The 21917-nt window shown below is 48.0% G+C and overlaps 3 protein-coding genes across 4 annotated transcripts in view; 2 read left to right on the top strand and 1 right to left on the bottom strand.

Annotated features, from left to right (window-relative positions):
* LRRC59 (leucine rich repeat containing 59) overlaps positions 1 to 10539 on the bottom strand; it is a 159989-nt gene extending 149450 nt beyond the window's left edge. Inside the window, exons 1-7 of one of the 2 annotated variants that reach the window (XR_010744982.1) lie at positions 10324 to 10539; positions 9921 to 9980; positions 9245 to 9403; positions 8836 to 8940; positions 8182 to 8254; positions 7575 to 7748; positions 6412 to 7054 (exon numbers count right to left, since the gene is read on the bottom strand). Coding sequence is in view for 1 of the 2 variants with exons in the window: in XM_066331950.1 (XP_066188047.1) it covers positions 6813 to 7054; positions 7575 to 7748; positions 8182 to 8254; positions 8836 to 8940; positions 9245 to 9403; positions 9921 to 9980; positions 10324 to 10428 (918 nt within the window). In the remaining variant the exon portion in view is untranslated. Of the gene's footprint in view, positions 1 to 6257; positions 7055 to 7574; positions 7749 to 8181; positions 8255 to 8835; positions 8941 to 9244; positions 9404 to 9920; positions 9981 to 10323 lie in introns of those variants that run through there. The other variant, XM_066331950.1, reaches the window with a different exon arrangement.
* On the top strand, positions 137 to 5367 carry EME1 (essential meiotic structure-specific endonuclease 1). Its single transcript, XM_066331943.1, has 8 exons — positions 137 to 827; positions 911 to 1038; positions 1215 to 1307; positions 1718 to 1839; positions 2033 to 2165; positions 2688 to 2803; positions 3818 to 4007; positions 4351 to 5367. The coding sequence occupies exons 1-8, from the start codon at positions 152 to 154 to the stop codon at positions 4525 to 4527; spliced, it is 1635 nt and encodes a 544-aa protein (XP_066188040.1). The 5' UTR covers positions 137 to 151; the 3' UTR covers positions 4528 to 5367.
* Positions 10540 to 14206: 3667 nt separating the features above from the next.
* Positions 14207 to 21917, top strand: part of ACSF2 (acyl-CoA synthetase family member 2) — a 35520-nt gene continuing 27809 nt past the window's right edge. The window contains exons 1-3 of the mRNA XM_066331931.1: positions 14207 to 14359; positions 19632 to 19827; positions 21556 to 21684. Coding sequence (XP_066188028.1) covers positions 14271 to 14359; positions 19632 to 19827; positions 21556 to 21684 — 414 coding nt within the window. The 5' untranslated portion in view covers positions 14207 to 14270. The remainder of the gene's footprint in view (positions 14360 to 19631; positions 19828 to 21555; positions 21685 to 21917) is intronic.

Here is a 21917-nt window from a genome sequence, read left to right as displayed (position 1 = left end):
ACGCGCGAGCACTGCACGGCGATTGGTTCGAGCTCGCGCAGTCGCGAGCGTTCCGACCAATCGCCGCCCAGTGCACGCGCCTTCGGGCCAACCAGCGGCCGGCGCGGGCTTTCCCCTCAGGCGGGTGCGGGTGCCTCTGAGGGGACGGGGGATGGCGGAGAGCGAGTCGGCGTCTGAGAGCAGCGAGGAGGAGAACCTGCCCTCCTTGGCCTACCTGCTGCAGCCGTCCCCATGCTTCGGCGAGTCGAGCCGCCCGCGGCCGCCATCTCCTGATGCTGAAGTGGTAGAGGTTGTCAAGATGGTGAGCAGCGAGAGCGAAGAGGTGGATGAGGAAGTGATGGACGTCGTCCCTTTGCATGAGAGGGTCAAGATGAGAGTGGGAGCGGAGCCTGAGCCTTTCCACCTGAGCGCTGGCGTTACGGGAGAGCCATGTGGGCTTCGTGCTAGTGGTGGTCTGATGGCTCCTGAGAGCGAGGGGCTGCGGGAAATCCTGGCGCCGACCGGGGAAGAGGCTTGTGATAGTGAGAATGGTACACTCAGTGCTGAGAAATCCTCCTTGTGCTCCTTGCCAGTCGACTCAGACAGGCCCAGTAGCCCCCCGGTAAGCAGAGAAAGGCCAGAAACATCGCTCCCTCTCAAGAAGCGACAGTATAGTCAGAAGGAACGGGAGGCAATCTGCCAGAATGCGTGGCAGAGAAGGAAGGAGCAAGAAGCAAAGAGGAGGGAACAGGAGGAGGAGAAAGAGAGGAAGAGAGCCGTTGCCAAGATGCTGAAAGCTCAGCGGCCAGGAGAGTGTCAGAAATACATAACAGTGGTGCTAGATCCAGGTAGTTGTCCTCACAGCCTGCGCCTGCCTTGTACTGACTGTTGTCGCCTCTCTCTGGAGGCCTGACTCGTGCATCGATTTCAGTCATCTTACAGGTAGAAGGTGGCGAGCAGGTCCTTAGTGCTTTGCAGGCTGCCAGTTATTCCTGTGTGTTTGAGAACCACGCTGTTCCCTGCAGCATCACCTGGAGGAGGAAGAGAGTATCACCACAGGTATGCGAGCAAAATTTTCATAACCTTGCCCTTTTCTTCATGTATTATTTGCAGTCGTTAGTAATTGTATTTAGCAACCCAAGTAAACACCCTCTAATCTCCCCGCTCAGAGCTCTGAGTGGGAGCCTGAGTGAATTCTAAACAGACTGTGGCTTGTTGTTTTCATATCTGAACAGATGGGAGGAGGAGATGAATGGACAGAAGAACCAAATGTCCTGGTTCTGCTTGGCTTGGAGGAGTTTTTGTCCATGGCTCACAGCTACAAGCAAGTGAGAACACTTACGACTTTTGTGCTCCTGAACATGCCTTGATGCAAAACCAGTGTTTTGTCATCCCTCTTAGGGGCAGGAAGGTTTTGATGTGGGAGGAATGCAGGAAACCGAAATCTGGCTTTAGGAGCCATTAATGGGTTGTATAATGTAAAGTTCTGACAAGCTTTCTTCTCTAGTTAAAATTTTTTTATATATTCCTGAAGAGTTACATTGTTACATCAAGTGGGTTTACTTTTTTCTTTCTTTCTGCTCTAACTTCACATGGGATCAAGTATTGCCTGCTTGCCCTGAAGAGCAAGGGTGAGCAGACTCACCTGCAGACCTACAACCAAGGGCAATAATTTGCTGTGCTTCTCTGTATACCTCAAAATGGTTTAACTCCTTTTTTTTCCCATTCATCTTTGTAGAATGCTGATGGCTGTGCAGAAAGGCAGAAGGAGACCCTGCAGAGCTATGTAGCTCATATGATGGAGAAAATGCCTGGGAGAATTCTGGCTCTGGCAGTAGTTGGAGTAGAAAATTATTTCAGGTCAGACTTCTTCCTTCCAAATGTTTCTGTGTTTTCTCTGGCCTTGAAAAATGCCATAGGTTATATGTTAATTCCTTCTAGCAAAGACTGGAGTATAAGAGGTATTTCCAGAACTGTTCCATCACTTTTTATACAGAAGGAGAAGCAAAGGTCCATCCAGACTGTCACCCTAGTCTTACTTTACCCTTTTTAGGTCTCTCCAAGTTCAGCCAAAACAAAGGCCGCGACAGACGGCAGCGAGTGGGAATCAAGAGAAACGGGGAGAAAGGAGAAAAAAGGAGGTTAAGGATTCTGGCCTGGACTTATCCAGAAAGGATGTGAAAGAAGTGAGTGCTTTTAAAACAGACATGCAGCCATCATCTCTTGTTTCCAAGTATTTGAACATTTGACCCAGTCACACAATTTTGTGGATGGGAGTATGCGGCTTTCATTATTCATTAGTCCATCAGTCTGTGGACAGAGCTCTTTGGCTTCAGCTCCCCACTGCTCAGTCATGTACCTGCTCCCACACAGACTGATGTGTCTCATTCACCTGGATACTGATGTCAGTCTCAGCACCTCTTGCCCTTCATGGCCCATTGGCAAAGCTCACTGGTGGAGGCCTGTTTGTAGCAAGAGCCACAGAGGAGCTGAGACAGTTCAGGGGACACTGAGGTGATATTAACTGTCAGGAGACAGACTGCTTCTAAATACTTCAGTGTTTTAAGTTAACTGTTCCCAAAATGGAAAGAGAGTGAAGGTTCTTGTCTTACAGCAGGATGTTTGTGACCCTTTTCTGCTTCAGACAGAAATAGAATTTGATGCAACAAGACTGATTGTGCCATTTGTTGTTCCCAATGGTGACACAGGCCCTGGTGGATCTGCAGCTGAGCACACAAGTCCAAATCAGCATTTTTGAGAGTAGTGAGGAGCTTGGGGAATATGCCACTATGTTCACAAAAGCTGTGGCTGAGGCACCGTACAAGTGAGTAAGCAGTGGAGGTTTGATCCTACCTTTGGAGAGGCTGCACTTTAAGCTACTGGGAAGGAATAGCAGGTACAACACAGGGTATAATGGTTTTTAAAGGTGTGGGTGACAGAGCAGCTGCTATTGCAGCTCCTTCAGTGCAGGACTTGTTCTTGAAATTGATGTCCTGCCCACAGAGGGTTCAGGACAGACTCTGGTTTCATAGTCACAGGCTGGTTTGGATTGGAAGGGACCTTAAAGATCATCCAATCCAGCTCCCTGCCACGGGCAGAGACACCTCCTGCTAGACCATATTGCTTAGTGCTCCATCCAACCTGGCACTGAACACTTCCAGAGACAGGATATCTGCAACTTCTCTGGGCAATTTGTTCCAGTGCCTCACCACCTTCGGGTTTCACACTGGAGCCTTGACATCAAGTACAGCTCTTGTTCTGAGTCAGATTTTTGGAGTGGGAAGGGAATGTGGGTAGGGTTGGCTCTCAAGAGTGCCAGCTTTTCTTCTCCAGTGTGTAACCAAGAGACATGCCTGAGAATGAACCACTTGGCTCTTTCCATTGATAAGGGAAGACAGCAACTTGTTGCATAGTGATAGCTAAGAAAGCCATCTTGTGCAATCTCATGCAATCCTGTCATTCCTGTCACAGCAACTGCTGGATTTTCATGTCAGCCATGACGAGATGAGATGTCATTAAAAATGACATCTGAAAGTGTTTTATTATGGTTGACAGCCAGAAGGTGAATTCTTGTTTACCACTTTGTCTGCAAGTTGGCTTATGTCAGGATTGCTGCTGAATACAGGATTGTTTCTTTTTCAGTAGCAATCTGGGTCTTAAATTGGTAATGTCTGTAAAGAAAACAGGGTCAAATTGTTGATGTTTCCTTTGATGTCAGTCGTGTCTCTGGCAGCTCGGGAGGAATGGTGCTCTGGCTGTTTGACAACAGATGGCAGGGCCAGGATTTTCTTCACAGCCTCATTGTCTCCTTTGCTTCCTCATTCCTTGTTCTCCCTAGGCGAGAGCGAGAGAACACAGGATTCTCTTTCTCTTTGGAGAAGGGCTGCTGCGGAGGGGTGAAGGTGGATCCTTCCGGAAAGGGTCTCTTGAAAGTTTGGAAGAGGCAGATACAGCAATTTAACCGGGTCAGCTCTGAGATGGCTGAGGCTATTGTGTCTGCCTACCCTTCTCCTCAGCTTCTGATCCAGGTGAGGATGCCTGAGGGATACCCAGCACTGTGTGCAGGCAGCCAGCTCATGCAGGGGGTGGAAGAAGTCATTTAATCAGTATTAAATTAGAGTGATTCTGTATGAGTGGTCCAATTAGTTAGCAAAGGAACTGATTCCTTGGCATCCAGTGTTCTGGCTTCTCACTGTGGGAGCAGCACTGGCTCCACTCTCCAAGCTCAAGATGGGACTTGGGCAGAGACCAAGTGAGAAATGAGTTGACATTGTGGAAGGGTAGAGCAGGTACAGGCGCATAGCTTTGATTGGTTTTTTGAGCAGTGGATGCAAGTGGGTGATCCCGTTGTTCCCTTTGTGTTGCTTTTAGGCCTATGAGAGATGCTCCTCGGACCAGGAGCGGGAGAACATGCTGGCCAATATCCCTGTGCACCGTGGGGACGGTGTGACAGCCACCTCCCGGCGCATTGGGCCGGAACTCTCCCGACGCATCTATCTGCAGATGACTTCCCACGATCCTGACCTCTGTCTGGATTTTACTGGGTAGCACAGGGATAAAGGGTTTTACTGTTTGTCCAGTTAAGTGTTCAGTTTTGGATTTCACTGGGTAGCTCCAGGGAATAAGGATTTTACCGTTTGTCAAGTTTTCAGTTTTCTTCTGTGAAGAAGTGCTTAGATAACACGCATTGGTCCTTGAAGCACATTTAGACTTTATTGTAGCAGGAAAAAAGTTGGATAAAGTTACTGAATAGCAGTTTACAGAAGAAAGATGGTGAACATCTTCCGTAAGCACGTGAGTTGCACACAGCTTATAGTACTGATGTTACTTTATTTGTATTTCTATAAAATAAATAATTTTGAAGAATAACCTTTGCTCCTTAACATGGCATCTTGAAAATAGACAGGTATGTCCTCTGTTGAAAGGAATATTTCCTGTTGCTCTGCTGAACTGCAAGGACTTACCTTCTCCCTCCTTTGGGACAAATTCTGATGATAGAACATCTAGCAAGGTGAAATAATTTTACCTCACAAACAGCCTCTTACTGTTCTGCTGTAGCAGATGGGAATGAGTAAGACTAATTTTGAGATATAAGTTTAGAGTGCTCTGATTCAGTCTCCAGACGGCTTAATTTAGAGAGTGTCTTGAAATCTGATTATATGTGCTGGAATTATGAGGTCTAAACAGTTGGCAGAAAAAGCCTCCTTTAAATTAGATTAGGGACCATGGCCTGTCTGTGCAGCCGTCAGCACTTGGGTGCACACAAATACAGTTGAGGGTTTTTGTAACTGCACTGCTGAGATGAGTGCTCAGAGACTTAAACTGCCACTTCCCATGTGTGGAAGTTAACTCTTCAGAACCCTGCTGCCTCCAGTGGGAGAATCCCTGCCTGCCCTGCTCGTTCCAGGCATCCATCGGGGGCCCTGGCCTGGTCAGAAGTGCTGCTGACCCGAATCTATAAATTACATAAAGCTGGCACTCACCAACCTATGCAACACTCATCTGGATGTTAGCAGGAAGGGCTACATGGAGGAAACATTGCTTTAGATGCTGTTGGTCATTTTCCTGAACATTTCTGGATAGGAAGTAAGCATCTTTTGAAAAATGGGATGAGTTAGACACCCAAAGCAAAGCTTAAAGGTGTTGGAAGGAAGCTTTGAAAACATGTACCCTCCTAAGGCAGAGGCAGCCCTTTCTTCCTTTTATCTGATACTTGTGCTGCTGCTCTCTCCTGTGTGATATTCAGGGACAATCTTATCATTGGGTTACAGAAAAGTTTACTGCTGTGATGGTTTCCCCATAGCACTGCTCCTGGCAGCAATAATCCCAGGTATGAGAAGAGGGAGAGATTCTGGAGACCAGTGTAGGATGTCTCAGTGGAGTTTGTAGCAGAGATTCTCTGAAACTTGCAGTTCATTTTAGTAGTCACAAAGCCCTTAAGAATATGAAAAACTTCTGCTTGATGAGAGTTTTTAAAGGAAATTTTAAAATTAATTATTTAAAATAATTTTAAAGGAAATTCTAAATAATTCACAGACCATTGCTGAGCTGAGTTTTCCTCTTGAGGTGCAAATCACCAAACCTCCCAGCCTTCCCCCAGCCCTGAGCCGTCCCCTTTGCTGCCAGCAGTGCTCCCACAGTGCCACCCAGTGCTGCTTCTGCAGCTGCAGCAGGCAGGAATTATTCCCATGTCCTTGGAAATAATTCATGGCTGTTCCTAAAAGGCCTAATTCAAAATTAAAACCATGTTAACAACATAAACATCCAGTTCAGACAAATTGCTGTGAAAACTGTTGTATTGAAAACTTTCAGCTCCTTTCAATAGCACATCAGCCTCTTTGCTCCAACATAGGGATGCACAGCCATCTTACATGCTTGTGATTGGTCCTGGAGTGGGGCCTTAGTGTATTATTCCCATACAGCCGTTATCACCAATTTCAGCACGAACAGAAATGAGAGCAAGGAATGGATACATATTAAAAACCTTCCACCTCCAGCTCAGAGCTGCAGCTGTCTCACCCAGGTGATGTGAGGGCTGCCATTCCTATAGACTGTTAGCTTCCTGTACCTCACAATCCTGGTGGACACCACTTTGAGGCAAGGAGCGGTAACAAGTTTAGGTTAACGTGCACAAATAATGGGAGTTACAGGCCAACTGAGAAACATGCACAACAAAGATGGTCTGAACAATAGCTCTGCTCTGTGGAGTGGACCAGCAAACTAATGCTGACTGGTTCAAAGCAGTTTCATCAGAACACAATTCCATAGGAATTCTGGCTGTGTAGATGGTGGAAGGAGATGCTGATGAAGCAAGTGCCCATCCAGGACAGTCACTACTTCGAGTTGTGCTGCAGCATGTTCTGCAGGGTTTTGTGGTTCTGCAGAGCAGCCACCACGTCCTCGTAGAGGGTGTTCACGCTGACACACAGAGGTTGATGCTGCAGCTCCGTCAGCTTGCAGGCAGCCAGAGTACAGAGGATGCAGAACAGCACAAAGAGCAGGACTCTCAGCACCGACCGCGACCACGAGAGCTTGTGCCGGGGGCGCTGAGCGGGACGGGAGCTGGAGGCCGGCTCTGCAGGGAGAACAGGACAGAATGTGAACAATTAATCAACTATAACGGGCTATGCTCAAACTGTTCAGGTAAGATACTTAATCCTCCACTGCAGCTGGCCTTACTTGTGAATTTTCATCACTTAGCTCTGATAAATAAGTATATGTGCAGGATTTACTGCTTACGATGAAAAGTTTCACATCCAGTTTCACGGGCAGCAGTGAAGAGGGTGTAAAGCACCTCTGTGTTGCACAAGATCTGATTATGCAAAGGTAGTTCAGTAGACTTAAGAAAAATGAGTGGAGGGAAGTTCTCACTACGAACATAGTCACTACTATGACTTGTAGCTCCTCAGTTCATGGGAACACAGGCAAAGGGGAAAAGGGCACAGTAGCAGAGTTAATCAGAACTCCTATAAGTTCCCTGTTACCCTCTCCCATTGTCTCCCAGTACCTGGGCTGCATGAAAGCAATTCTGGCAGCATCACAATCTGATGACAATGAAACCTGACACAATCCCACCCAAAATGGACACTACTTACTTCGGGTGTGCACTGTTTCCTTTTTAGTTTTCTTTTCCATCTCCTGTTTGGCAGCTTTCTGAGCATCGTACTCCCGCCTTCTGCGTTCCTTTTCCTCTGCCTTCTCTCGCTTCCGTAGTTCTCTCTCCTGAGCCTCCTTTGCTCGCTGTTCTGCTTCACGCTTCTTCTCCATTTCTGGGGGTTAACAGCAAGTTTTTCCCTTTTATGTAAAGGGCTGTCACTGCCATTTTTCTTATTACTTTATTATCCCAACTGGAATGAGGAAACCAATTAAACAACTATCCTCTTTTTTATCACGTTTTTTTAGTATTACATACCTTGCATTTTGCTGTGCTTTTTTTCATGTTTTTATAGGTAACCTATAGCACATTCCATCTAGAGATTTAACTATTCCTAGGGCCAAGAAATCACATACTTACCCCCTGCTATTTTTCTCCCTCCAGCCCTTTTACCTTACTACTTACTCCCTGAGTACTTTGGGTTCAGGTGGCTACAAGTATGTGTTAGATGGCAATTTGTTAGATGGTGATCAGAACATTTGGCTGTGTTAGAGAGAACAAGAGCAGTCCTCAGCAGACAGCAGCACGTGGGAGCTCTTTGTGCCTACCTCTCTCTGCCTGGAGTTTCTGCTGCCGTTGTCGATCTTGCTCGGACTGGATTGCTTTCATGTGCTGCAGTACCTTGAAGGGCCAAGAAAACAACCTGAGGGCTGTGCAGAAGCCTTGTGGCATGGTCAGTTCAGAACAGAACAGATGGAGTGTGGCTGAGGACAGGCAGCTGGGGCTGGCCCCCAACCCTCATCTACCCCTATAGCTATGGCTCTGAAAAGAACTCACAACTTATGTGAGTCTCTGTTGCTAAAAACCAGATCTTCCCATTAAAAACAAATGTAGCAAACTGGTGCTCAGTGATACAGAGGATCACAGAACATTTTTATTCATGTTTGCCAGAACTTCTCCAGAGGTTTTTGTTCTATCAGCACAGGCATGGGTTATTATGTCTGATTATGCCTTGTCTTTCTTGGCAACGAGTATTTAATCCTCTCTTAACTCCACTAAAGGAGAAGTATCCGCCTCAGCCAGGTGTTTGCTCTCCACAGGCACAGCAGTAGTGGAGTCAGTGCAGTGGGCCTACACCTCACTCCCTGAAGAAACTTCAGGCTCCTGCAGCAGCCGCCCAGCTTGCTGAGCAAACAGAGAAAGAATCACTAGCAAAGCCATGAAAGGAAAAAAACAAAATAGAATAAAAGCAGACTCCTTACCTTGACAGCAGCCTGCTTGCACTGCTTCTCATCCAGACAGTCTCCTGCCACTTTAGCCAGGACAGGATCCAGGGGATTGTCCTTCAGATCCAGCCACTTCAGGTTCTGCAAGAAAGCACAAGAAAGGGGAGACTGTAAGAGGACAGCAATCTTGGATCATTTAAGAGATCCAAAGCAAAAGCAAAGAACTGCTTAGTTTTCACATGAATGAAACAGGTACAGAAGATGAGCAGAGATGTTTTCAATAGATTGAGAGGATTTTCACTGAGCTGTGGTGCAGAGCCAGCTGAATTTTGGAATGGGTAGTCAGCAGGATGGATGCTTTACCAGAGAAATCAACTTAAGCAGGATCACAAGACCCTGGGCTGCATCCCAAAGCTTTACATAACTGCTCAGCAAACAGTTTTACCTTGAGCTGTGCAAAGCTGACTGGCAGGGTGACCAAGCGGTTGTTCAGAAGGTCCAGGTGCTGCAGATTGATCAGGCGGCCAAAGTCCAAGGGCAGCTGCTGCAACCGATTTTTACTCAAATCCAGTTTCACCAGATGCATCAAACTGCAGAAGTCTGACTAAAACCCAAAGAAAGAAAACCCAGAGAAAGCTGGTCAGCACCCTTATGGAAGAAGCTCAGCGGGAAGTACATGGAGACAGCCTGCACCTCACGTCAGGCACAAATACTTGACTTAGTACTGGACTGTGATCGAGGAAAACAATTCTCCTCCTTGGCTTTGGAAGACGGAGGTGAGACACAGTGGGACAGATAAGACAAGACTGAGAAGATTATGGATGACAATACAACAGGAACAAACCCAAGTCTCCACTGCTGATGAAACTCCTCTTATTCACCTGGGGATGCTCTGTAGGAATGTACTGCAATCTTCACACAGTTCAACCCTGTACTCTCTCCTGCCTCAGCCAAATCCACTGCCAGCACTGACCTGTCACTGACAACGGAGTCATTCAGCCACCCCAGGGCAGGGAAAGTGCCAGTTCCACAGTGCCTGGTGAGCCTCTACTGAAGCACCAGTTATCTTTCCAAATATTTCCCAGCAGACTTATCCCCACGGAGGCTCTTTAGCACCTTACCGGCAAGGAAATGAGGTTGTTGCAGGACAAATCCAAGATAGTAGCTTTCGGAAGAGCAGCCTGAAAGACAAATAAGGCACTGAATGAACATGGAGGTTCATCCGAACTCCTCTGACAACCTGCTAGTTCTGCTTCGGCCTCTGCGGTTTCTCCCGCGTCAGTGTGTCCATCCCCCGCGGCTGCTCCGAGGTCACGTCATCTCCGGATCCATCTCTGGATCCAAAAAGGTTCTTATCCTGGGACAGCAGTGAACAGCGGCTGTCGGGCCCGCGGGACACAGAATCTCACTGCTTTAAATACCTGCAGGCCAGGTCACAAGCCGCCAGCTCCCCTACGCTGCCCCTTAACGGGGACCGCTTCCCTGTCCCCACCCCTGCCGGGGGACCTGCGGCCTGACACTCACCAGCTCCCGCACCGGCACCTCGTTCAGGTCGCAGAGGCTCAGGTCCAGCTCATTCCCGTCCAGCTTGTCCTTCAGGCTGAGCCCCTTCCCGCCGCCCCGCGACATGGCTCCGTCGGCGGCCGCCCACGGGGGATGCGGCTCGGTTCGGAGCGGCTCAGCACGGCCGAGCCCGTCCCGTCCTGTCCCGGCGTGGTACGGCCCGGCCCCGCCACCCACTTCCGCGGCCACGTCCGCGCGGGCCCCGCCAGCCGCCGCCGCGCCGCCGAGCGCGCCCGCTGCCGGCCCGGAGCGGGGCCGCACCGCCCGCGCCGCCAAACGCCTCGGAATTGTCGTAAGGATGTTACGTGATGTTTGAGCTCTGCAGACTTTCAAACCGAAGCAACGATAAAGATTTAATCCCCGAAGCAGAGAGCAGCCGATAAGCTCTAAGCGCTGTCTTAGAACGATGAATTACTTGTTGGTAGAATTGTCTTGTTAAGGTTTAAGGCTTGATCCAGTGATCTCAGACTTACTGGGAGGTTAACAAAGCTTGGGAAGAAGGATTTACTACTGATAGCAGGAACAAGGAATGCAGGATTTATGGGCTACAAGGGCATTAGAATCCCCAAGATAAGGAAGAAACTAATAAAGCTAACTCAGCAATTGGGTCGAATCAGCTCCAAGCAGGTAAAAGGTAATTCTGTCAGGGGCAGACTGTGACCACTTACTTCTGGCCACAGACCCAAGAAACCCACCAACCCAAAAGAAGAGAAAGACCAAACCTGTGGACTAATTAGCATGGGAAGCAAAAGAATCATTAACCAATGGAAGATAGAATACTAATTAATGTGAGAACTAGGTAACTTGTAGCCAATGGACATTTATGCCTTTGTTTGCTAAAATATATAAATAGTCAAAAGTTTTCATAGTCCTCATGGTGGCTTTGTGGATTTGCCATCCAGTGCAGAATTGTAAATAAATACCTCATCGCTGGGTATGGGTTGGTCTCTTGCACACTGGGAGGGAGAACCTATTTTGGGACACATTGGCACAGCTCAGGGCATCTCTGCAGCTGTCCCACCAGCCCTGGGACCCCGGCCAGCCTGCCAGGAGTCTAGATCTGGGCTACATGAAACAACCCTGCAGAATGAAGGAGAACTCCCAGCCAAGACCACAAGGCAGGGGAGATTTGCATCCAGTCACATCACCTGTCACACCACTGCATAGAGAACAAATCAGTTTATGGCCAATAAACCCAACAGAAACCCAGGGATGTATACCTTGTTTTGCAATATCTAATACAGCTGCTTATGTCTGTCTACACTCTCCCTAATCCAGGGGGTGAATTCCCTCTCAGTTGGGCTGTTACATTATCCCATAATGTCTCTTCACAGGAGGAGCATTTAATGGATATTTCTGCTTTGCTCCCAAGACTCCAGTCCCAGAGGGGCAGAGCACTCTCCTAATCCTCTGTAGAGAAGCCAGTGAAAGAGAAAGGAGCCTGGAGCAGAGCCAAATTAATGTAACCTGGTAATGGGATTAGAGCAAGGACTAAATGTGAATTTCCTGACCTCTGTGCTATTTGTGATGCTCGGGACATTGCAAAGATGTTATCACTACTGCAGCACATCTACCCTGTGGATGCATTAGTTTCTTTTTAAGCTGCCAGTGAAATTCTTCCAACACCCAGAAGCCAGCATTAGCTCAGTACTGAGGTAACTGAGGCCACAGGAGTCTCTGAACAAAGGCACCCGAAAACATCACACGAGGATTTGCCTCATAGGAACGACAATAAAGTCTGCCTGAGGTTGAGGTGCTCCTGTCCAGGAGATTATGGAAGTTTTCCAGAGCCTGTTATTGTTCTTCCAAATGTGAGCAGAAATTACAGAGACTTCATCTGAGAAGAGCAAAGTCTACTTACCCAAGAATCTCTCCCCATACCTCAGCTTTTCACAACAATGTTTGTTGTTGGAGAGAAGGGCCAGAGAAGACCTGCTCCAGGGAATGGTGGGGAAGCCTCTCACTGCCAGATGTCCAAAGGGAGGCAGCTGACTACTGATCCCCTTGTTACCCTGAGCCAGTGAGGGATTCATATGATGAGCTGTGCGGTTCCCTTCCACGGCTGAGAGGCATCAAATACAGTCCTGCTCTGGAGAACAAAAACCCAGAGGGGCTCTGAGGGGGCCTGAGCAAGACCCTCTGCATCTCTGAGAAAGGTCTTTGTCCATGCAGTGGTACAGAGACTGAAATCTGTGTTTACACAAATACAAGAGCCTTTGGCTCCTGGCAAAAACAAACAAGGTGTAGATGGGTTACAAAACCTACCTAATTATTTGGGATTAGCAGTTTTAAAAATCTTAATTAGAAAGGGATGATACCTTATGCAATGGTGTATGAAATGGTACTGCTTTAGGGGTCCTTTGCTTTGATCTCAAACAAATATACCCAAATGTCAAGGTCACATCAATTTAGTGATCATAATGTGGGAAGATCCAGCCAAAAGTCAACTTTATTTTTATTTATTACATGTTTGCATCAATTTTTTTCCCTGTGGTTATACAATACAGAGAACTCTAATGCTCCATCAGCACAAAGACGGTTGCTCTGTTCTGGCCAAACAGTGGAAGGACAACTTCTGGCCACAGCTTTACATCCCCTGTGGGAATCCAGAAACTCACCTCACTGCTGAGTTCAGTGGGACTGACTGGAAAAAGTATCTGTACATGAAGCTTAGAAAGACTTTGAAGCTCCACAAGACAGACAAAGCATAGCACAAGGCATGTCTGTGCACTCTGCTAGGGGTTGCAAGAACATTAGCAAGGAGAAGGGAGCAGGAAATGCTGAGGGAAGTGGGATGAACACAGTTGATCTAATTGTGATCTAATGATCCTTACTGGGCGTGACCTGGCCATGCCAGCCTGGGATTGGAGACCATTCCAAGAGTCTCAGAAGATCTGTGACCCCACTGCAGCCAAGGCAAATTTTTCACTTTTCAAGGAAAAAAATCTCCCTTTCCCTAACAAAGAAAACATTGTCACTACTGCCACCAAACAAATTCCTTGTGAACTAGATGATGCACGTTTGGGAAAATCCTTCTTGTTTCTAGAAGCAAGTGTCAGACACTAGAAGTCTGGTGGCAGTTGGTATTTCACTCTGTTACAAGCACATTTTAGGCTTTGGTGTCTGAGATTCACCGTTCTGAGGTTGATATTTATTGCCCTTGTTCATCACCACCATAGTGCTTGATGTGTCACCTCTTCAGCATCAGTGCTGCTGCAGAGCTCAGCAGCACCACACCCCTTACCTGGTGCCTGCCCACATCTCTGCGCTTAGGTGAGAGGGTCTTCGCCTGTCCAGCCCTGGAGCAGCTCTGGAGTTCCCACCTGGTCTCTTCTCCTCCACAGGGAGTGCCTAAAGGTGTTAGTGGGGTGCTAACTGATAACTCATTGAGGGGTTAGGGCTGGACATCGGCTAGTGACTCACAGGGCTCAGGACCAAGTGATACAGGTGGAGATAAGTGGAGGTAAATGATGGTGGTTGTCTTGCACCAAAGTCCAGCTCTACTCATTTGAGTGGAGGGGCTTACTCGGGGTGTAACAGTGGTTGGGTCAGGCTGGGCAAGAAGAGATAATGGAGCAGCAACGTTCAGGGAAGAAATCGCGGTGCACAGCCTGGGCTGGGAACCAGCAGAGGATGGAGCAGAGGTGCCCGGCGAGACTCTGGGCTTTCCCTCTGGGTCTCCATTCCCTCTCGCGGACGGGGCAGGGCGGGCACTTTCTCTGTCCCCCTTCTCACCGGTGCCTCCTCCCCGCCGGAGCAGGGTCCCGGGGCCGCAGGCGGGGCGGAACGGGGCCGGGGCGGGCCGTGGAGCGCAGCGCCCCCGAGCACCGGGCGGCGGAACGAGGCGGGACAGCGCTGAACGGGCCGAGGCGGGTCCCGCCCGGTGCTCGGGTGCTGCTGCTGAAGGAATGGCCACGGCCCGTCTGGCAGCACTGCCCCGGCACAGTCTGCGGCTCCTGCGTCGGGCGGCCGAGCGGCGCGGGGCCTCGCCGGGCAGGTAGGGATGTGCTGGGGAACGGGATGTGAGGGCTACAGGGGGTGGGGCTGTGCGGGACTGAGGGATAGGAATTATAGGGGATAGGGGGCTGTGGGGGAGAAGGAATAGGGGCTATAGGGGCAGAGGGCTCTGGGGTTGGGGAGCTGTAGGGCACAGAGGCTGCAAAGGATGGGGACCATGTGTGATGGGGCCAGGGGCTATAGGGCAGCTGCAGAGCGCTGTGGGTATCCAGCCAGTGGCTGCATGCAGGGGGGGCATATTCATCTCAGTGTGTAACCCTTGGCTCCCCTAAAAAGCGGCAGAAGGCAGGCTGTATCCCCTGGATCTGCTTTGCTCCGCCTTGGGAATGGGCCAGGGGCAGGGACGAACCCTGCACAGGAGGCCAAGGGAAGTGAATGCATGGCAAGGACTGAACTTTGCGCAGCAGCTCCATCCAGATTGCAGCAATGTGGAATGTATCAAATGGCTTCCCCATCCTCCTTCACGGCTCCGACTTGCAGTCAGTATCCCTGTCCCCCTGTGGTCCTGCAGACCCCAGGGTGCTGGGTGACCCAGCAGGTCCAGGACTCAAAGAAGCTCTGGGGCTTGGGAAGTCAGGTCAGTCCTTTGCCTTACTTTTCTTCAGTGGTGCCTCTTGGAGCAAGTTCATATGAAAAAACAGTAATGGGGAGTACCTGGCTTTGGGAAAGGCTCTGAAGTATTAGCTGATATTCAAAGTAATAATCATGGGGATGAATGACTTCCAGTGAGCAATTCCAAGAACCAGGTGAGGCATTCCTTTTTTTTTTTCACAGACAGGGTTTGGGTGGGTTTTCACCTGGTTTGACATTAGGAGTGAAGCGCTTGAAGCCACTTCATCATAGGTGTGTGAAGATTGCCTTCTCAGAATCTGTTTGCAGGAAATAGGATCAGAAGGGAAGCATGACAGAGTTCACTGCAGTTCACTCCAGCCCGGAACTGAAACTGAGGGACAGGAACACAAAGCTCTTGGAGAAAGAGAGCATGTATTTAGAGAATAAACTTTTCCTAGTAATGTTAAAAAAAAAAAAAAAGTTTATTAAATTCTGCTCCTAGGCTTGTTTATCCTTTTGGCAGGGAGAGTACAGAAGGCAGAGAGGACAGTAGAAAACAAAGCCAGAAAGTTGCTGCAGAACGAGTCTGAAAACACTGGGAACTTAATCTCTCCTTAAACAAAAATAATAGTTTAAAAAAAAAAAAAAAAAAAAAAGGTAGTAAGTATGTGGTTAACTCTTTAGTCAACAGATTAAAGTGGAAGTGAGGGCAGAGTGGAGTTAATTTTCACCACCCTTTAATTGCAGTAATTTTACAGAAAAGACCCAAAAGCTCTTGCTTTGGGGAGAGAAGCTCCTTGTAGACGTCCATGAGCAAAGGAACTGGCAGAATCTGTGAACCTCTCTAGGTATGAACTCTGTATTTGGACAGTTCCCAAGCTCTGGGAAGGCAGGGCTTTCCCCACAGGTGCACAGGTGATGGTGCCACAGGGCAGGGCCATGTCCTTCGTACTGCAAAGGGGACAGGAGGTTATACTGCCTTGTTTTCTCTTTTGTCCCTTTTGATAATTTCTGTAGAGACTGGTAAACAGTTAAAGTTGAAAACAGAGCTGCTTATCTTATGTCAACAACTCCAGACTCTTGATTGGGGCCGTTCAGAGAAAAATACCAACAACTCCTGGGATTAGTCCAGAGTGTTTGCTTCAATCTGATCATTTCTGCTTCCTGCCATCAGACAGGAGAGCTCTGGGATTGCTGGGATTTGGCTGCTCTCCTGCCTTTTGCAGGCAAGAGGAGGAGGATGCATTTTCCCCGGGTCTCTGGTGTCTCTCCGTTGAGCTGTGTTGCTGAACTTGAGGGTTCCAGAGTTTTGTGGAAGCAGCCTGTGGATGAGGCTGGCTCATTTGCAGGCTGTCTTGCTGCTGAAACGTGCTGCTAACAAAAGGCATGTGCTCTCCAAAAGTCATGGTTTACAGTCTGTGCTGACACCCAAAGGCAAGCAGAGTTTTATTTGCTTTCCTTTGGCTGAGTCAGGGAAATGAGAGCTAGTGTGATATCAGACCATTGGTCTTGTGTTATCTCCAGCAGCTCCAGATGCTTTGTAGGAAGAGGTGAAGGGTCAATTTCTTGTTTTCTGCAACAAAGATGAACACAGAGATTATTTCTAAATCCTTTGGACTCTTTCTTTCTAGAGGTCTCTTGATACATTCTCTCAGATCAGATATTTACACTCGCTGCTGGCTGTAGGCAGGAAGGAGACCAGCCCTGTGTGATTTCCGGCATGATGCTGCTGATAAGGAGCATACCTCGTGTCTGCCTCCTTCATTCCATTCCTGACTCCCAACAGGCTGCTGTGTTTTATCTCACACCTTTCACTTCTGCCACTGTTGAAGTGATGCAGAAATGCCGAAGCACGTGTAAATGGCAGACCAGAATTTGGGGAGCTCGGACTTGATGGCAGCTGAGAATTTTGCTTTAATGCATTTGAAGAAATAATGTGAGTTAGTGCTTTGAAAGGAATCAGTGACTCTGGGTCATGAGCATGAGATATCTTAGACTTCTTAACCTCTAATTTCAGTGCTGCTGCTACTTTCATTTGAAAATGTGAATGCTCTGAGAGCAAGCTGTGTTCACAGTGTGAAATACAGCAGTATATTCTCGGTATTTTTGAGCATGCAGCTTTGTAATTATATCTTTTACTGCTCTTTGATGTGCTTTAATCCACATGTTTGGGGGTAGGGAGGAAGCCAAGCCATGAAACCTGGAGCTTTGTGCTTTCTTGCATTTAGTGTAAAATCTGGTTTTGAAAAGTCAGTGAAACCCTTTGGCTCTTCAGGTTTGGAAAATACTGAGACAGTAAGGTTAGGGAACGTGATCTGTGTAACGCTTTGCCAAGACATGACAGTGTAAGACATTCCCCTTTTCACTGGCAATGTAGGGTTGTGCAAGTACCTCTTTGAAGGCTGACTGGAGAGTGGAGAGTGGGAGACTGTTTTAGCTGGACACTTTGGATTCTGATTGAATTTTCGCAATCTGAATTTTGTAGTATTCCTCTCTCCAGTCTCTTTCTGTGATGGTCTTTTGTTGTTTATTTTTCCCAGTGCTGAGTCTGCTTGTCTCCCAGTGCCCCCTGAGGCAGTGCTGAGGGGAAGAGCTCTTGCACAACCAGGTCAGCAGCTCCTCCCTGCCCGCTCCAGCCCTTCCTGGGCAGGGAGGGGCAGGCTCTGCTGACACTGGAGATGACTTGGCTTGTGGGATATCTGAGTGTGGCTGGCCCCAAGAAGCATTTTAACAAACAGCCTGAAGGTTCCTCATCTGGAGCTGTGACAGGGGCAGGAACTTCCCCAGTCAGGGTTTCAACCAGCAAGTGGCTGTGGGTGGCTGCACTGCCTTTTACTACTCTCCCAGGAGCATGCATCCTCCCCTTGCTTTAGGGAGAATTTTTTCTACCTTTGATTCTATAGAACCTATGTTTATAAAGGCTCTTCTTCAGAGCTTTCTTTCATCTCCTCATTTATCTACATGCTTTGCCCAAGAGTTTTTAAACAATAAAAGGTAGTTCAGTTTAGCACTTGTCCTCCCTCCTCCTCAGGCAGCCTTACAGCCTTCATGAGAGTTGCCCAAGAGCTTGGTGAACAGAGCCCATGGGCGTTTGCACAATCCTCCCTCTGCTGAAAAGCGTGGGGGAGAAAGGTTTAAGTTGTTTGCTCATCTCTTGGAGCAGTACTACCCTGAAGGTAAAATCTAGTTTTTTGTTCTCTGGACATCACCTTTCACTCCACATAGGAGGTAACTCCATGCTCAGGCTTGTTTCTTGTGGGTAGGAAAACAAATCTTTTGGGGCAGTAACATCAAGTCTTTGCAGAATATTGATCCAGCAGTAAATGGACATTTAGGCTGAGCTATTTTTCCTCTTTAAGGCAGAGATTTCCCTATTGTACTTTGAATTATACATGGCCTCTGTGCTATGTACCCTACAAGTATCCCTTATCCCTGTCTCTCTTCGTTGTCTCCTAATGTTGAAATGCAGGACCTGAAGTCAGGGAGAAAGGCAGAAAGGAAATGAGGAGGGACAGAGAACATGGCAGGCTGCCTGGGGAGGGAGCTGGGGAAGACAGAGTGATGGGAGGTGGCTGCTGAAGCAGAGAGAGACTTGTAGGAGAAATAGAGAGAGAAACCAAGGTAGGAACTGCAGTGCTCAGATCGTCGGGAGCTGGTGTTTGAGGGGACACTGCTACATTTCCACCGATGATCAGACCTCAGGGAAAGCCTTAATGATTTTTAAATGATTTTCCCCATTACTCTGACCACATCTTCTCATTGCTGCATCTCTTGACCCATTGGCCTCTCCCTTGGCCTCCAGCACAGTGTCTCAATGCTCCTACCTGGCCTGGTTTGCACTTCTCAAACCCATCCCTGCCCTCCTGCTCCCCACGTGTCCCAAATTTGCAGTGGGGGCCATCTCCTCCCTGCTGTGGTATTGCCTCTGCACTTCTCCCCCTCAGCTCGCTGGCAGCTCCTCGTTTTATTGATGCTGTTTCAGTCCCATAAACTCTTTGCATTCCAGCTGTCAGAGATAGAATGAGTACAGCTGCTCGCTGTTGTAAACACAGACCATTCCTTTGCAGACACCTCAGCTTCTCTGAACTCTTCTAAACCGTTTTCATTCTGCAGGATTACACTCTTCTCTGCTGGTTGTTTTGGAGACTGGCCTCTTTAATTTTAATTCTCTCCTTCTCATTTGTTTGCTCTTTTCAGCCAGTTGAGAGAATTTATCTACAAACTGTTTTGGTTGTGTTCCTTCACAGCTATTTATACTTTTTAATGTTGCAGGAAGAGCAAACCCAGTTGCCATCTCTCAGTGAGCTGCACAGCCCATATTGTGTCCTGGCATGATGACAAGTCCCTGTAGTTCTCAGTGCAGGTGAATGTAGGTCCAGGCTGTGGCAGTTCTGCAGGGCTGGTGCATGCTCTTTCCCCATCAGGTTTGCCATGGAGGGATAGAGGCTCTGCCTGTTTTGCCCACTGGTATAGACACATATATGCGTGCCCTAAAAACACCAAGGCTCTCCATGTGACTCAAGCCACTGCATAAGCTTTCCAAGTCCTCTTGGAAGTCCTCCTGATCCTGACCCACTGAAGCAGCTGTCTGTGGTTCCCAATGGCGCAGGAATGCGCATTGGGTATTCCCAATGTCTCCTCCAGATGGGGAGAACTGTATTGACAGATTATATTAAATAGCCTCTTCTTTTCTTTTGCAGTGCCCTGCACACAAGGAGGCTCTCCCTGTCCCACAAGGTGACCAAGAGCTACATCCAGGGACCCACAGACACACCCCTTCTTGACAAAACCGTGGGCCAGTGCCTGGAGGAGACTGTGGGGCGCTTTCCTGACCGTGAGGCCTTGGTCTTCTGCCGGGATGGGGTTCGCAAGACGTTTGCTCAGTTCAAAGAGGAGGTGAGTACCTTGTTCACCCCTCAGGTGGGTGGATGACAGCAGCAGTTGTGATGGAGAAATGGGAAACGGTTTCATTGCGCAGCTCAGGACTGGGATGAGTTGCATTTATCCTTTATCCTCGTGCAGTGGGAACAGCAAGTTTCCAGCACACACTGATGGGGCGTGTGCTGCCCTCATCCTCCTCAGAGCCTTGGGATGAAAGGGAGGAAGCGGCAAACACAAAATGCTCATAGCCCATAATGAGCATTCATCCTTAAAAATTATCATACTTATCTGGTGGGTTATCAGCTGAGTCATAGTGTTTTTCTCTGCTGGAGTAGACTCCACCTTCTGGATTGGTCACTCTGGCTGTCAGAGGTCCTGAGTGTGGGGAAGATTTTTATCCAAGCATGAAGGCAATGGAGCTAAGTCAAGGACCAGGGGTTAATATCGTATGCACAGATGTGTGGTTGTGTGTATATACAAATATATGTTTCTCTGGTTTTGGAATGGAGGGACTAACTACCTGGAAAGGTTCTAATAAATGCGTGGTAAGATCTTTGGTAGGAAAGAATTGTTTAGTGGGTTTTTAGGCTTGCTATGGTTTTGGTCACATCCATTTGCATAAACAAGATTAGTTTTGTTCACCCTAATATTAAGAAGTAGGCTGTAATTCAGAACTAAATCAAATTATTCCTCAAATTCATATCTCCTAAAAGGCAGGTTTTATAAATTAATTTGAGAACAAAACTATAAAATCTTTCCTGAATGTCTCAAGATTATTTATACATACATTTGTGTACCAGAAACACACTTACCATCTTGTAAAATAAAGTAGTTGTTAATATAGTGGCTGAATTTGAGTTAACGAATCACAGAATCATTAACATTGGAAAATGTTTCAAAGAATGAGTCCAACCTTTGGCTGATCACAATGCTATCAAGTAGGTCAGAGTGCTGAGTCCAACATCCAGTTGTTTCTTTAATGCCTCCAGAAATAGGGACTCCAACACCTCCCTGGGAAGTCCTTTCCAATATTTAATGACCGTTTCGATGAAGAAATTCCTCCTGATGTCTAGTCTGACCCTAACCCGGGGCAGTTTGTGGCCACTTCCTCTCATACTGTCCCTTGTTCCCTGGGAATAGAGCTTGACTTCCACCTGGCTGCACCCTCCTGTCAGGGAGTTGTAGAGGAGAAGAAGGTCCCCTCTGAGCCTCCTTTTCTCCAGGCTGAGCCCCTCCAGCTTCCCTGGTCACTCCTCACAGGATTTATGAGGACAGGAACCCAAAACTGGCCAAAAATCACTTGATAGAATTTTCTTCACTCAAATCCTTTTTGAAGTAAGTGCTACCCAGAAGGGAGGCAGATCCAACAGTGTGGGTGGGCTCAGCATATTTGTAAGGCTTGGTCCTAAGTGGAATTGGTGAGGAACTTGTCAATAGTCTTTGGGCAAGAAGTAACTTGCAACAACATAATTACCTATTTTGATTTCCTTCCTGCTTTGTTGTATTGTTCCAGGTTTGTTATTTTTATGCTTTCAGTCAACCTGTTGAGCAGGAGCTGGTCTGTGCTCCAGGCTCGGAAGCCCATGCTGCAGCCATGGGCTGATGGACTCTTCTGGACAGATACAGTCTGTTGTATTTCAGTTACAAAGACGATGTTTTTTCTCCAGAAAGCAGTGCCTGGAGACCAATATCCCCCACTGCATCCTGTGAGTGATCCTCAGGCTCTTGTGTTGTATTTTTCAGGTGGACCAAGCAGCAGCTGGACTTCTGGCCCTTGGCCTAAGGAAGGGAGACCGGTTGGGGATGTGGGGACCCAATAAATACGAGTGGGTTCTCATGCAGTTTGCAACTGCCCAAGCAGGAATCATCCTGGTAAGGAGTTTGCTGTGTCCAGGTTCCAGCAATCTGTTGGGGAAGCAAATAGAGACAGACAAGCAATAGGAAATACTGGAGGATAAAGTTTGTTTGCCTTTTTTTCCATGCTCTTGCCTGGCATGTCATCAATAGGTGAATGAAGTATTTAAGGAACATTTGTGCAGCTCTGTATCTTCGTCCTCCACTCTGTAGGGAAGCAGGCTGCAGAGGGAGGAGCAGCAAAGAAGTGC

This window comes from Sylvia atricapilla, chromosome 18, assembly GCF_009819655.1.
Source record: "Sylvia atricapilla isolate bSylAtr1 chromosome 18, bSylAtr1.pri, whole genome shotgun sequence".
NCBI lineage: Eukaryota > Metazoa > Chordata > Aves > Passeriformes > Sylviidae > Sylvia > Sylvia atricapilla.
Note: the sequence above shows the minus strand (reverse complement) of the source record. Positions and strands in the feature narration are given on the sequence as shown.